Source organism: Chanodichthys erythropterus, chromosome 9, assembly GCF_024489055.1.
Source record: "Chanodichthys erythropterus isolate Z2021 chromosome 9, ASM2448905v1, whole genome shotgun sequence".
Taxonomy (NCBI): Eukaryota; Metazoa; Chordata; class Actinopteri; order Cypriniformes; family Xenocyprididae; genus Chanodichthys; species Chanodichthys erythropterus.
In genome coordinates this window covers 17,921,247-17,937,273 of record NC_090229.1, presented here as the reverse complement: position 1 = coordinate 17,937,273, position 16,027 = coordinate 17,921,247, and the positions used below count along the sequence as shown (strand labels likewise).

The 16,027-nt window shown below is 35.9% G+C and overlaps 2 protein-coding genes across 4 annotated transcripts; both read left to right on the top strand.

Moving 5' to 3' along the window:
• Nucleotides 1–2,336: 2,336 nt before the first annotated feature.
• ptgesl (prostaglandin E synthase 2-like) lies at nucleotides 2,337–5,801 on the top strand. Its single transcript, XM_067394861.1, has 7 exons — nucleotides 2,337–2,638; nucleotides 2,764–2,958; nucleotides 3,055–3,110; nucleotides 3,337–3,489; nucleotides 3,606–3,806; nucleotides 3,902–4,019; nucleotides 4,711–5,801. Exons 1-7 carry the CDS (start codon nucleotides 2,345–2,347, stop codon nucleotides 4,828–4,830), a joined length of 1,137 nt encoding a protein of 378 aa, XP_067250962.1. The 5' UTR covers nucleotides 2,337–2,344; the 3' UTR covers nucleotides 4,831–5,801.
• A 169-nt stretch (nucleotides 5,802–5,970) lies between these two features.
• On the top strand, nucleotides 5,971–15,964 carry odf2b (outer dense fiber of sperm tails 2b). Of its 3 annotated transcripts, none has more exons than XM_067394858.1 (18): nucleotides 5,971–6,220; nucleotides 6,441–6,608; nucleotides 6,694–6,795; nucleotides 7,733–7,903; nucleotides 7,991–8,184; nucleotides 8,567–8,696; nucleotides 8,784–8,915; nucleotides 9,025–9,099; nucleotides 9,659–9,730; nucleotides 9,913–10,029; nucleotides 10,120–10,305; nucleotides 10,538–10,647; nucleotides 11,866–12,001; nucleotides 12,092–12,538; nucleotides 12,647–12,747; nucleotides 14,538–14,700; nucleotides 14,790–14,915; nucleotides 15,790–15,964. In XM_067394858.1, exons 2-18 carry the CDS (start codon nucleotides 6,513–6,515, stop codon nucleotides 15,952–15,954), a joined length of 2,523 nt encoding a protein of 840 aa, XP_067250959.1. In that variant the 5' UTR covers nucleotides 5,971–6,220; nucleotides 6,441–6,512; the 3' UTR covers nucleotides 15,955–15,964. The 3 variants fall into 3 exon arrangements, with proteins under 3 accessions (XP_067250959.1, XP_067250960.1, XP_067250961.1); XM_067394859.1 differs by having other exon boundaries at nucleotides 5,971–6,608; nucleotides 12,092–12,202; nucleotides 12,275–12,538; XM_067394860.1 differs by lacking the exons at nucleotides 5,971–6,220; nucleotides 6,441–6,608; nucleotides 6,694–6,795 and having other exon boundaries at nucleotides 7,760–7,898.
• Nucleotides 15,965–16,027: the final 63 nt, after the last annotated feature.

Here is a 16,027-nt window from a genome sequence, read left to right as displayed (position 1 = left end):
AGGACCCCTGCTTTTTTTAAAAACTAAACAAAACAAAAAAAACACTGTCTAACTGAAAAGAACTGTTTTGGGCAGATTGAGAGGTAACTGAACGGGCAAGGAAGGAAGCACAGTTTCTGTCTGAATAACCTCAGAGATCCAATTCCACACAAAGGCAGGACAGGGTGGTGTTGGAGAGGAACTGTTGGAACTGTTCACTTTAATGTTCCACTCGGCGTCAAGACACTGGCAATGGAATCCTGAAGAAAAGTTACACGTAGATGGGAAACTTCTCTGTCGAGATCAATTTTCCAAGGGCTGTACCTTAACAACCACATGTTTAAGCAGACTGTTCTAGCAGCATGAACACAGCTCCTCTGCTGTTAAGAAATATATAATTTCTAGACATCCAAAAGTTACTGCCACAAGTCTTGCAAGATAAATCTGTTATGTGGTACATCAGCAATATATGTCTTTGGCAACAGCTGTAACTATTAGACCTGTAACTGGAAGACCAGTGAGACATGCAGTGACATGATATCCTATTGCTAAAGAGGATGCCACAAGAATTCTGCATCCTCTTTATTGTATAATGACTCATCGATTATAATATGCCGTAAACAACTGTCTGCACATTCTTAAAAGCTTTTCCTTTGTTTATAACATCAGTTAAACAATGCTGTGTCCCCCCTTTTCTGACGCAGTACATTTTCCTTTTGCCTGTTTCCATTTCATTACAGAACACGCACGCACACAGAATGAGGAAACAGAGTGATTGAGACATAGGAAAAAAAAAAGACTGAGTGAAAGCAGTGCTGACATGTGACGTATTCTTCAAAATCAATAATTTACACCCTGAAAAGAACTGTTAAAATGGTTACTATGCCTGTGGGTCAATGTCTTGGCTGGTTAGCATGACCTAGTAAGTCCCTGTTGGTAGATACTATATCAGGGCATGTGTTGACAGCAATTCAAGAATATCTGTATATTCTGGTGACATCTTTTTGAAAGCAAATATATATAGTGCTATCTTTAGTTATATTACAGTAGATGTTTTTCCAGTGTCTGATTCTGTTTAATAGGCTTCTTAAAATCGTGAATCGGCTACTTTTCTCTGTCTGTTTTCACATTACAGAATAGTTACTAGTGAATTCTGTGGGACTGGAACTCAAATAAGTGTCACTATAAGCAAATAGGGCAGATTACAAATTGCATACTTCTGTTGGCCCAAAAAGAGTTTTATATATATATATATATATATATATATATATATATAAACAGTACTGTGCAAAAGTCTAGGCCACCAGCACCACCAGCGTTGTTGTTTTAGCATTGTTTTAATGACCATCCATATTTCTTTTTTGATTTTTATTATGATACAAACAGAAAATACAGGAAATATATACACAAAATGTAAAAAAAAAAAAAAAAAATTAGAACAAAATGGTTTCTTTAAGCAAAAATCAGTATTTAGTGTGACCTCTTGGACTTCTTCCATTTTCTCAAAGAAGAAAATCTGAGAAACTTCTCATATTTTCAATTTTTTCTTGGCATTCCAGTCCGTTTCCATTTTGTTTAAGAGAGCCAGTTCCTGCTACTGCTCAAGTGTAAGGGGGGTCACTAAATACTTTGGGTTTTTTGTTTTTTTTGGTTTTTAATAGGCCTACTGCATACAAATTTCTTGTATTTTCTGGTTATATTCTAATAAAGAGACTGAGAAATAATTATATATGTCATTATAAACAACATCTAATGTTGGCCTAAGACTTTTGCACAGTAGGCTACTATATATATATATATATATATATATATATATATATATATATATATATATATATATATATATATATATATATATATGATGAGCCAAAATATTATGACCAGTCACAGATTAAGTGAATATCGTTGATTATCTCCTATCAAGGCCACATATTAAACAGACAATCAGTTCTCGTAATCAGTCTGTTGGATGGAGGAGAAATGGGCAGGAATTAAGATCTGAGCAACTCTGATAAGGGCCAAATTGTTATGGTGAGTATCTCTGAATCGGCAAGGCTTTTGGGTTGCTACCGGTCAGCAGTGGTGATTTACCATAGCCACAGACCAGAGTGCATGATCCCTGAGATTATTAAAGGAGAATTTTATTTGTATTTCAATTCAATGAATATATATTCTCGTATATATTATATAAACAAATATCTCTAAAAAGACAAAAAATGTTCTGAGATTTAATGCCGCTCAATGGGGGATTCTGTTTTTGAGCCCCACGCGCCCCCTGGAGGAAGTAAACTTTAGCTACATTAGCTTGTAGCATGTTCAGCTGTCATTGCGCTTGCCGTAGACTTGTGGGAGTTTATGTAAAACCATGATGGCGGCGGCCTGTGCGAGAACACTTAGTAAGGTCGGTCGGTTACTTTTAGACACGCCGAAATGCCGTGTATCAAACACCGTAGCATTAGTGCCGAGAATGACCATGAGATGCCAAGGAAGAGCTTACGGTACCGGCGGTGCGGGGTTTAGATCCAGACTTTTGCTCGCTGCACCGGTTCGTGGCAGTGGCAGAGTCCTGGGATGCGCCTTCTTGCTCGGTGGTGGTTTCGGCTTGTACCAAACCATCAAACTCACGCTTCAGCGTCACCTTGCAGAGGAAAAAGCAAATGTAAATATTCAGCTGTGTGCAATATTCCTGGATGTCCTGCACTTTTTTGACATGCAACTATAGAAAGTGAATGTCAGTTTTGAGTTATTTTGCTCACCTTGGTTTTGTTAACTTGTTTTGATTAGGCACCTGAGTTGGGGACAGATCTTAAGTTGACTCTGTATCAGTATAAGACCTGTCCGTTTTGCAGCAAGGTGCGAGCCTTCCTGGATTATCATGGTCTGCCATATGAAATTGTGGAGGTCAATCCCGTTATGCGACAGGAGATCAAGTGGTCCACTTACAGAAAAGTTCCCATCCTGATGGTGAACGAGACGGTGGTATGTAGATACTCGGATATTGTATTTCCTGGTTATGAAGGATAGTATAAGATGCTTCAGATCATCAAGTCCCTCTCTTTGTTATTTCTTCAACAGCAACTCAATGACTCCTCTGTAATTATTAGTGCATTGAAGACATACCTGGTCAGCAAGTGAGTATCTTCTGCTTGACACTCTTTATTATGTTTACATGGATGTTGTTGATATAATTCATTTTATCATGACTATGTATTTAACATTAACATACATTTCTGTTTTATATTCATTAAAAAAGGGGTTTTCAACTTGTTTTCACTTTTGTGCTAGTTGCTTTGCTGATAAAAAATTGTTCGGTAAATATAAATGCAAATGTTATTGTCTGTTCTCTGCTTCTTTTAGGGAGAAAACAATATCTGAGATTCTCACTTTTTACCCTGAGATGAAGGCAAAGAATGACAGAGGGAAAGACGTGATAGAGTTTGGCAATAAGTACTGGGTCATGGTGCATGACGCGGATGCTGATCATCTATATCCTGAAAAAGAGACCAGAAAGTAAAGATATTGATTGTGTTATTAGTCTTCTTTTATTGAATTTACTGTCAAACATGATTTTGTTTGTATTAACCTCAAGAAGCTTGATTCATATCTCACTTACACTTTTTGCTTAGAGAGGAGATTAAATGGCGGCAGTGGGCAGATGATTGGCTGGTGCACCTAATTTCCCCAAACGTTTACCGCACGCCGACCGAAGCCCTCGCGTCCTTTGACTACATAGTACGAGAAGGCAAATTTGGCACCTTTGAGGGCTTCTTTGCTAAGTATTTCGGAGCTGCTGCCATGTGGATCATTTCAAAGAGATTGAAAAATAAGTATGTTTTTGGGGGCAGTGGGTTAGTAAATAATGAAGATATTTGTCAAAAAAAAATGCATATATCAAAGTTTTAACATCATCATTACTGCACAGACACCATCTGCAAGATGATGTGAGGAAAGATCTCTACAAGGCCGTCAATGATTGGGTGGCAGCCATTGGAAAAAATAAGAAATTCATGGGAGGTGATCAACCAAACCTTGCAGATCTGGTATGCATTTCTCTCTCAGTCTAAAATTTTATTAAAGATATATAAAATACACTACCGTTCTAAAGTTTGGGGTTGGTAAGATTTTTAAAAAATGTTTTTGATAGATGTCTTATGCTCACAAGGGCTGCATTTAAATAAAGTAAAACGGTAATATTGTGAAATATTATTATAATTTAATATTATTATAATAACCGTTATATATTTGAATATATTTTAAAATGTAATTTATTCCTGTGATGGTAAAGCTGAATTTTCAGCATCGTTACTCCAGTCTTCAGTCAAATGATCCTTCAGAAATCTGATTTGCTGCTCAAGAAACATTTCTTATTATCAATGTTAAAGACAGTTGTGCTGCTTAATATTTCTGTTGACACCATGATATATATTTTTTTTCACTTTGATGAATAGAAAGTTTAGCATTTATTTGAAATAGAAATATTTTGTAGCATTATAAATGTCTTTACTGTCACTTTTGGTCAATTTAATGCATTCTTGCTGAATAAAAGTATTAATTTCTTTTTAAAAAAAAGTCTTGCTGACCCCAAACGTTAGTGTACAGTAGTGCATATTTTTCCCAGCGTCACAATTGCAAGGGGATTGTTTGTGCTTGTGCTTTTTTTTATTATTATTGGCATATTTAATTATCTGTGGTGTACCTTGTAAATTACCTTCTTGTACCTTGTATTTTCAGGCCGTGTTTGGTGTTCTGAGGGTTATGGAAGGCCTTCAGTCATTTGATGATATGATGGAACATACCAAGGTGAAGAACTGGTACCGGCGTATGCAGAAGGTCACACAACATGTGTCATAAAATCAAAGCATCTGTCATCACTACAACAACTTGAAGTACTTGATACCTGCACAACTTAAAAAAAAACAAGCCTGATGCCATCTGATGGTAGCGTAATGGTTATGCAAATCTTAAAAGACTATTTTTTTCAAGTAATTAAACTGGCTTCAATTCTTCCTCCGCTTGGACTATAACCACCAAGCTAATAATTTATTTCATTTGAAGAGATCAACAAAAACATGCCCAAAATAGCATAAAATGCTTTTCCTGTTGTTGTTTTTTCTCTCTCTCTCTCTCTCTCTCTCTCTCTCTCTCCATGATTTGCTTTACTACTCGACTGACTTTCTGTATTTCTTTTACTTTGGAAAGCAAAGTGCAACATGAGCCAAAAGTTGTTTAAAGTAAAACAACCTCAAATGATCTACAGACATTGTGAATGGGATATAGAGGGATTGTTCTGAAACCATCCATTTTTCTCCATCTTTATGGGCTTAAATTACAGGTTGTCAACAAATGTATAATATGTTGAAAAATAGACCAGATCACCAGATAACGGTTAATTTTAGCACATGTTGCTCTTTCTTCTTCTGAAGTGCGGTTTTGTTACTTTTGTAAAGCTGAAGTGCTGCCACTCTCATCAGGTGGTATTTAGGTTACCTAAGCAGATGAGCTCAGCCCTGATAGATCGATGCTTCTGTCTACCTCCGTTTGGCTTACTGTTATCTGGTTCATAAACATCCAATCTTGAGGTTGCAGTGACCTTCAGATCTATGGTTTACTGAATGTTCATATTAATATTTCTCAACCTTGGGTTCTCAAGGGGTTTAACTTAAAATGTGATCTTACTGATTAATGGTTATGTGAAAGTTATGGACATTTGGAGGGTCCATTTAACCAAGAACATTTGTCTATGCATCATCTTTTGATTTGTCAAAAGTGATAAATATTTGTCAAGGAAATAAATTAAAAATCTCAAGCAGATGGTTGTCAGCTTGCTTGTCTGTAGCCTGTCATGTTTTTAAAATCGAAACAAAGAGAATGCATGTCAGTTAAAAAACGCCTAAAACTTGAAATACACAAACTATTCATTCAAATGTCACCACATCATACTAGTTATGCCGATGTTTTTATTAAACAATTTTATAGACAAATGCCAGAGAAGGAGGTGCCTGCGCATAGCAACGCGTCGTTGTCATAGAAGCCCAATAAGCTTTGGTTCATTGGGCGTTAAACACACTTCTCAAATCTTTGTCGCTGAAGTTTTGAACCAGCCAATCAGATGCAATAAAGGACGTTAAGGGCGGGACTTAGAGCGCCAGACGCGTCTCTGATTGGCGGCTATTGTTGTCCATGCGAGAGTCTACCGGGTATTGCAAACAACATTACTCGGGGGATGCAACGTTGCATTGAGGTTAGTGGCGATTTTATTTGTATCACTTTAACTTTTTAAAGTACATAAATACATTTTAAACGTATTTTTGATCATGAGGATTTAAGTGACCGCATAAATGTGCAGTGCATGAACAGAAGGATTAGGAGCACAAACTGACTTGACTGAGGACAAATAGTCGTCTTGTTTAACAAATACACATGTATGATTCATAACACTTCAATTTTATTTTTCTTACAAGTTTATGATAAACTTCTGGAGAACTTTTATATACTCTTAAGACAAATAAAAACCGCCCTACTGAACTGAAGGGATGAAAACACGGTCGTCCTCTCCGCCCGTCCATGTTCATGTCCCAGACTCAACATCTGTGCATGTCCACCTAAAGAAGAGTCCACAGAAGAGCCAGGTCAGACTGAATGCCTTTTGCTCTTCCAGTTTAAATCAGCTGTTTACTGAGACAGTGAAATCACTCATCACAACTCTATCTTCAGCAGGGTAAAGTGAGCAATTTACGATCCACTGCCAGTGTGAAGGTCCGAGCTCCCTGGGTTCCTCCTGGAAAGGCTTCAAGACGGAGAGAATACAAATGGGAGGTTTGTTTAATTCAACTTAATTCATGACCTTTAGGCCTATTTAACAGCATAACATAATGAGTCATTTTTAAAAATGTGACTTTGAATGACTTTAAATTCGCAATGAAATGGAAGTTGTGGCAGTCTTTTCTCTCTATTGCGACATATGTAGCGTAAAACAGCTTCACGAACAAGAAAAAATGTCGGGCGGGACTTGATTTTGTCCATCCGGTAGTTGGATCATTGTAGTTTGCAAATGCTGTGATGTCATGTGAGTGACAGGTTGTCCCGCCCTCACGCCAGTAAACACGTCATCAGAGAAGAGATGCGAGAGGGAGGGGAAGTTATTTTGATTAAAGATTTCAAGGGACATTAAGCTAAAAAAAATAACGACTAGAGCATAAATACTGCAACATTCCATTAAAATTGAATTGTTAAAGGGATAGTTCACCCAAAAATGAAAATTTGATGTTTATCTGCTTACCCCCAGCGCATCCAAGATGTAGGTGACTTTGTTTCTTCAGTAGAACACAAATGATGATTTTTAACTCCAACTGTTGCCGTCTGTCAGTCAAATAATGCGAGTGAATGGGAACTCCATCTATAAGAGTCGAAAAAACATGCACAGACAAATCCAAATTAAACCCTGCAGCTCGTGACAACACATTGATGTCCTGAGACACGAAACGATCGGTTTGTGCGAGAAACTGAACCATATTTATATTATTTTTTACCTCTAAAACACCACAATGTCCAACTGCGTTCAGCACTCGCTTAGTGAGGTCTGATCGCGCTCTGACAGCGGCAGTGATGTCTCGCGCTTATACTTCAATGAGAAAATCATCATTCTCTTGGATGCGCTGGGGGTAAGCAGATAAACATCAAATTTTCATTTTTGGGTGAACTATCCCTTTAAATTTGATTTCATGGTGACTTTAATAACACAATTTCTCATCAGGGGGCTTCTCGCTGCTTAGAGATCACCCCGGGACGGGCCACTGACCCTTCTTCACCTCCTCTGCGGCTCACTGACCTGTCCAGTGAAGAAGACGTTGCAAGAGGAGTAATTGGCAAATATGAAAGAAAAATTGAAAGCCTAATGTCAGAGGTTGACCGCATTAAAAGTGAGGTATGGATTGTGAATAATCATGACAATAAGATGGATTTCACAGTTGGTTGAACGACGTTGTGGATTTGACTGTTAAAATCTCCACAGGTAAAGTTACGGCAGACAGAGGACCACCTGAAGCATCAATCACAGCAGTTGAGTGCCTGTCAACGTTTGATTGACCAGCATGAGGAAAGACTCGAGGAAGCCAGTAAGGACTTGAGGAGGTCAAAGTGCGAAAATACTGATCTGCGTAGCACTGTTGACGAGACGGGGACGCAGGATGAGCCTGGACAAATGAGGTATGGTTCTTCCAGATTTATTTGTCACGTTAGCTTTTAGGTTGTGGCCTGAATGCTTAAACTGTCCATGAAGTCAAAATTGACAATTCTTATTTTTTTAAGGAATATTGCAGTGTTATTTTAAGTAAGTTATCGGTGTGATCTTAAATAAAAATAACTTCCCCTCCCTTGCAACAACATCTCTTCTCTGATGACATGTTTGCTGCCGTGAGGGTGGGACAACCTGCCACTCACATGACATCACAGCATTAGCAAATCACAACCATACAGTCAGTTCTCGATGGACTAAATCAAGTCCCGCCCTACATTTTTTTTCTTGTTCAAGAAGCCATTTCACTCGGATATATGACACATTATGCTGACTTTAAAATGTGTGATTTAGATCTGATACAGGACCTCCTCACCAGGAGATGGAAACACTGCTGAGGAAACTGGTGGAGGCTGAGATAGATGGTCAGGCTGCAGCTAAACAAGTGGAAGTTCTGAGGGAAACCGTGGGCAAACTTAAGAAGGTAAGAAGGTGGTCAAACTCCAAACTCGGCAATTACCTCTAAAATCTTTTTATGTGAATAAAAATAACATGCACTTTGTGTATTCAGGACAAAAAACAGTCAAAGACACACTCTGATCAGTTGGGCCGTCAACATGAGCTACTAGAGCAGAAGTTGGACACATTTTTGGACACAAATCGCACTCTCAGACGACTTTTGAGGGAGCAGCATGGGCGGGAGGTACAAAAAAACTTCCTGTAAACTAAACCTGTCTCATTTTTGGGTTGGCAATTGTTCTGCAGTACTGTGTATATGCAGTTATTTAAAAAAAATAAACTTTTCACCACAGACAGATGCTCTGAGGATGTGTGATGAGAGGGAGATGCTAATGAGAAAACTAGCTGATTCTGAGGCTGAGAAAAGGGTTTGTAATCTAACTCCTACTTTTTTTTTTATTTATTTTTTTTTTTATTTTGCTTTTATGTACTTTTTTTTATATATATACTTTTTTATATTTTTGGGGGGTATTGATATGATTTATGATTGTAACATCATTGTGAGCTTGAAACATTGATACTTTCATACCACAAGGATGCATTAAATGTATAAAGTGACAAGACTTGTTGCAAAAAAATATTTATTTTAAATAAATGCTATTCTTCAGAACTTTTTATTCAGGGTTTCCACAATGATTCCAATTCCAATTCCAAATATTAAGCAGCACAACTGTTTTCAAAATTGGTAATAATAAGAAATATTACTTGAGCACCATATCAGCATGTTAGAATGATTTCTGAAGGATCATGTGGCACTGGAATAATGATGCTTAAAATTTTAAATTTTAAACTATATTAAAATAAAAACCAATTATTTCAAACTGTAATATTATTTTACAATATTCTTTTGAATGGTAGTTAATGCTTCAATGTAGAGCAAAATAAATATTGTGTACTATTACTAGTTATTTTCACTTTCTCTTGTAGAAACTTGAGTCTAAACTCAACAACATGGAAAGAGAGGCCAAACAGATAGCAAAGAATTTGGAAACTGAACAGGTAATAGTAATTTCCACTCACTATTTCTCTCATTTTTCCTGTGCATTTGCATAAAATTCTTTTGTGGCATGTTTTAACACATCTTTTGCATTTCTAAATACTTGAAAATAGTGCATTTGCATCAAGGTGCTGCTGAGTTTAAAAACAGGAAGTATTTTTAAGAAGGTGTTTTGTGATGACAGGAGCATCTTAGGACCACAGGAAGCCTGTCCAAGGTTCTTGAATCCACTCGCAGTCGCTTGCAGAACCAGCTGCACAAGCAAGAAGCTGAAAATAACCTCCTGGAGTCTCAGATCCAAGTAAGCCAACTTTTTACTCAGGATTCATGGTTTTCATTGACATGCATACAGTGATATATCTCATAGAGATCGTACTGTTCTGTGCCACAGAGGCTGGAAGGGACACTGCAGCATCAGCAGGAGGAGGTTCAAGGCCTTTTGGAGCAGATGAGAGAGCTGAAGCAGCACTGTGAAGGAGACCGAGACATCCACAAACAGGTCTTGGAGGACCAGAGGAAGCGGGCTGAACAAAGTGTGAATACAGCTGCACAGCTCTCTGCACAACTCTTAGACAAGGTACTGTACAGAAGAACAATGTTAAATGCGCTTCAGGGTTTCATAAAGTTTCTGTTGACCTTAATGGTTTACAAAGTGCTAATTGATGACATAATTCTCCAAACATCCTTTATATTACATCCTTGTACTGGCCCTTATATATTTACTTCACTGGGAACTCTCTCGCATTTTAAAAGTTTGTGTGACCCATGCAGCGCAGACTTTGACTGATGTGTTTCTGCTGTCTCTTCAGGAGGCTCAGTTAGCAGAGGCTCTCTCCAATGCTGAGGCGCTTCAGCAGCGTTACTCCAAATGGAGCAGAGAGAAAAACCAGCTGGAATTGGAGATCACCACCTTAAATAAGTCAGTGATTCTCTTTGTTCACTTGCCTTGAGTGCTCACTGTGGCTCAGTCTTGTCTTCACATCTATAATTTATTAATTTTATGATGTAATTTATGATGCTTGCTATACATCAGTGAGCTTTGAGTTTTTGAAATTCTCTTTCAACTTAATTCCTTTGTAAAAAAACAAACAAAAAACAAGTATGTTTTGTTGGGTGAATCTCAAAAAGCCTGTCAATAAAATGTAATTTCATTTCAATATGAAGTTTACATTAAGATAAGATTTGCAATGTGACATTATTTACAAGAAAATTAAATATATTTTACCACCCATTTCTCATTACCATAATGTGTCCTGGCATTCTAGATTTATGATCCCTATTATTTTTAATGATGATTGTATTAGCTTAACAAAGTTTTTTTTTTTTTTTTTTTTTTTTTTTAAATCATATTACATTAAAACACATTTATTCAGTGATGTTCTGATTTATACTACCATTCAAATGTTTCGGGTTAGCAAGATTTTTAAAATGTTTTTGAATGAAAAAATTCTATAATGCTCACCAATGCTGCATTTATTTGAACAAAATACAGTACAACACAATAATAATGTGAAAAATGATTACAACTGAAAATATCTGTTTTCTATATTAATATATTTTAAAATGTTATTCCTTTGATGTCAAAGCTGAATTTTCAGCATCATTACTCCACTCTTTAGTTTCACATGATCCTTCAGAAATCATTCTAATATGCTGATTTGCTGCTCAAGAAACATTTCTTATTATTATCAATGTTGCAAACAGTTGCATAATATTTTTGTGGAAACCATGATACATTTTTCTTCATAATTCTATGATAAATAGGAAGTTCAACAGCATATGCATTTTTAAATTTTTATAATTGTCTTAACTGTCACTTTTGATCAATTTAATGTCCTTGCTAAATAAAAGTATTTGTTTTTAATATCTTAGATGTATATCTTACAACAATTGTCTATAAATACTTTATAATTTATATTTTTACATTGCAATAATGAGAATAAGAATAAGTCTTTTCTTTCATTATGGTAATAAGAATTGAAGGGAAAAAAATTTCTGAACTGATTTTTTTTTCTTTTTCTGCAAAACTTTTTTGATTTTTGATTGTAATATGATTGAGATGTTCTTGACACGATTTTTACTAGATTGCTATATTTATATATGTATATTTAATGATTGTCGACTTTTCTCTTTGCAGTCGTCTCACGGATTTAAGCGAACAGCTGCGCGGTTGTGAGGAGAAGTCCTGCGCTGAGAGAGAGGGGCTTCTCAGCCGTCTGCACTCCCTCACCTCAGAGAACACGGCTACCAAACTGGAGAACCAGAGACTCAAGGCAACAACTCAGACTCGATAAAGACTTTTCCTTTTTTGCACAAAACCATCTAAGCTCTGATTTTCATTGTGATTTTTGTGTCTCTATTAGAGCACTCTGTCAGCCACAGAGGACAGGCTGTGTTTGTCTCAGTCAGAGGTCCATCAGCTGAAGATCTCTCTCAAAGAGTTTGAGAATCTGGTAGAGGGTTACAAGAGTCAGGTGCTTTCAACATACCTTCATTACAATCCATCTGCATTTAGTCAGTACATTAATCCTTCAAATTTCTTGCAGTTGCATAAGACACGTTTGGAATCTGAGGAATACTCTTTGAGGCTGGAGATGGCGGAGAAGGAAGCACAGAGTGACCGCGCAGAGGTGGAAAGAGAAGTGGAACAAGGCCGCAAACAACTCCAGGCCCGAGTGAAGGAAATGGAGATGCTGCGGGAAGTTCTGAAGCGCTTGGAGAATGAGCTCAGGGAGGCCAGAGAGAACATGCACATCCAGGAGAGAAGAAATACAGAGCAGAACAACACTCTGTCTGAGCTCAGAATCAAGGTGATCTTTATGGAGACCATGCATGCGCATTCATATTTACACCACAGATATTAAGGTGAAGTCAGATGGGTTTTTAATTTCATGACTTATTTTCCTGTTTGTATGTAGATGGAGCAGCAGAGTTGTAAAATAGAGAACCTCCAGGAGAAGAACTTATTTCTACTTGAAGAAAATATGCAGCTGAAACGCTCTATGGAAAGCATTGATAGGTCTGCTGCACGTAATATAATATAATATAATATAATATAATATAATATAATATAATATAATATAATATAATGTAATATAATGTAATGTAATGTAATGTAATGTAATGTAATATAATATAATCTGCTATATTTAAAATGCTTATGAAATCAAAATAATGAATATTCTTTATTCCTTCTTATCTATTAATTAAACCAAAATATATTGATGACATTATCTTTTCTGCCACTGGCTAGCAAGTATAAAAATTTAAATAATGATTTATTTATGTAATTAAATTTAATGTATAACTTCCCTTTTTAACAACTTTTTAAAAAATGTATGTATATTTTTTTTATATTTTGATTGCAATATGATTGGCACTTTTCTATTGTTTATTTATATATATATACAGTACAGTCCAAAAGTTTGGAACCACTAAGATTTTTAATGTTTTTAAAAGAAGTTTCGTCTGCTCACCAAGGCTACATTTATTTAATAAAAAATACAGTAAAAAACAGTAATATTGTGAAATATTATTTCACTGTGTACTATTTAAATATATTTGACAAAGTAATTTATTCCTGTGATGCAAAGCTGAATTTTCAGCATCATTACTCCAGTCTTCAGTGTCACATGATCCTTCAGAAATCATTCTAATATGCTGATTTGCTGCTCAATAAACATTTATGATTATTTTCAATGTTGAAAACAGTTGTGTACATTTTTTTTTTTCAGGATTCCTTGATGAATAGAAAGTTCAAAAGAACAGCATTTATCTGAAATACAAAGCTTCTGTAGCATTATACACTACCGTTCAAAAGTTTGGGGTCAGTAAGAATTTTTATTTTTATTTTTTTGAAAAGAAACTAAAGAAATGAATACTTTTATTCAGCAAGGATGCAATAAATCAATCAAAAGTGGCAGTAAAGACATTTATATTGTTACAAAAGATTAGATTTCAGATAAACACTGTTCTTTTGAACTTTCTATTCATCAAATAATCCTGAAATATACAAATATTTTGTACAATTGTACACATTAAATGTTTCTTGAGCAGCAGATCAGCATATTAGAATGATTTCTGAAGGATCATGTGACACTGAAGACTGGAGTAGTGATGCTGAAAATTCAGCTTTGCCATCACAGGAATAAATTAATTTGTCAAATATATTCAAATAGAAAACAGTTATTTTAAATTGTAATAATATTTCACAATATTACTGTTTTTACTGTATTTTTAATTAAAGCAGACAAAACTTCTTTTAAAAACATTAAAAATCTTAGTGGTTCCAAACTTTTGGACTGTACTGTAATTATATAAATTTACTATATAATAAACCAAAATATATTCATGACATTTTCTTCTGCTATAATGTGATATATTTTTAAAAGCCCTTATAAAATTAAAATCATGAATAATTTATATTTCAATTTCTTCTATAGAATAAACCAAAATATATTGATGACATTATCTTCTGCTTTATTTGAAAGAAATTAAACAGAACATAATTCAAAATTATGAATATTCTTTGTTTACTACTGTACTGTTTAAACAAAAACATAATTACGACATTGTCTTCAGTATTTCAGCTATTGGCGACCAAGTTTCAAATTTTTAAACTCCCTTTTCAAGTGGAAACGTCAGCACCAAAAAGAAAATAATTATAAATAAAATGATAATAAATTAATATAATTTAACTGGGTCTAACATAAACCCATTGACACAAAGAAAGCTGAAGCTAAACCCTTTTCTAGTTAATTTCCTAACAGTATTTGAGCCTCATCATATTTCTGAATCATTGGCACACAGGAAGATGGAGGATGTGAGCACTCAGAACAGGGATCTGCTTCAGGATATCGCCAAGCGTGAAGAGACCATCCACACCACGCAGCTGCGTCTGGAGGAGAGGAGCCGAGAGTGCGACTCCCTCTACCGACAGGTGGAGCAGGCCAGGGAGGAGGCGCAAAGACAGGTCACAGAACATTTCACAGGAATCTCATTTTGTTGCACCTTTGTGGGGTTAGTGTGTACATGCTTTTCAAGTTGGGTCTTTGTTCACAGGTGGAGCAGAGCCTAGAGCGGGTACTGTCCAAGGAACGCTCAGCTCAGTCCAAAAAGCTGGATTTAGAGACCCAGCTGAGCCTGGCTAAAAATGAGCTGGGTCAGATACGCCGCAGCAAAGATGACGTAAGTGTTCTCAGCTGAAACTTTCCATTACACAGTACTGAAGTTTCACAACAAGATTACAGTTGAAAAATATTAAGAAAATCATCAAAGGATTATACTGTAAAATTCTCAGTGAATGTTTGGGGTTGAATACAATTTTACAACACACACACACACACACACAAAAAAAGGGTTTTGCTTCAGTTTGAAACATCAGAAACATATGGAGCTCTCAAAGGACATGGCGAGTGGACAAAAATTAGATTTTTAAATGCTTTTGTGTTCCCCCCCCAAAATCTTTGCATTTGCTTGTAACACTTTTCTGTTCACTAGCAAAAGTTTTGTGTTCCTCTGAGAAACTTTGCATTTTGCCATCAAAATCGGTGGCGTGGAAGAAAAATCTGTCAATGCTTTTGAGAGTGAAATATAATTTTTCCTTCCATGTCATTAATTTCCATCTTCATGTCCCTTTAGAGGCTCTGTAGAAACATACTTACAATGAAAGTCTATGGGGCAGGTTTACAGTTTGATCTGGACTTTTACATTTTTTTACTGGCTTTACTCCTGGATATTTCAAACCTGGAAATTGTATTTAAAAACTTATATTTAAGCAGCTACATATAACTCTTTGTAATGAAACTGATAGTCGCTTTGACTACTCAGATAAACATCACCAAAACGTACACCTAACTCAATCATGATATACAGACCACCCTATCAATCTCTATACAATTTTAAATATCAAGAGATCATAGAAGTTCATGTTAAAAACTGAGATGAGTCAATGTTTTGTGCTACAGATGTTTAAACTTCAATCTATTCAATCTGGAATTTTCATTACATGTTAAATATGCATGGATGCAACTTGTAGAAACCGTTTAGGTTTTAATTTCAGATGGAGAAGCGATTTCAGTGCAAACTTCAAGACATGAAGAACCAGTTGGAACAGGTGAACAGTGCCAACCGCAGCCTGCAGAACTATGTCCACTACCTTAAGGCTTCATACACCAATGTGTTTGGAGACTCCGTTCTAACAAGCTCACTGAATCCCCATATCTAAACCCTGACCATAAATAAAGCCATTTCTTTATTTAATGCAGTTTTTCTTAATATACCTCCATGACTTAGTTTCA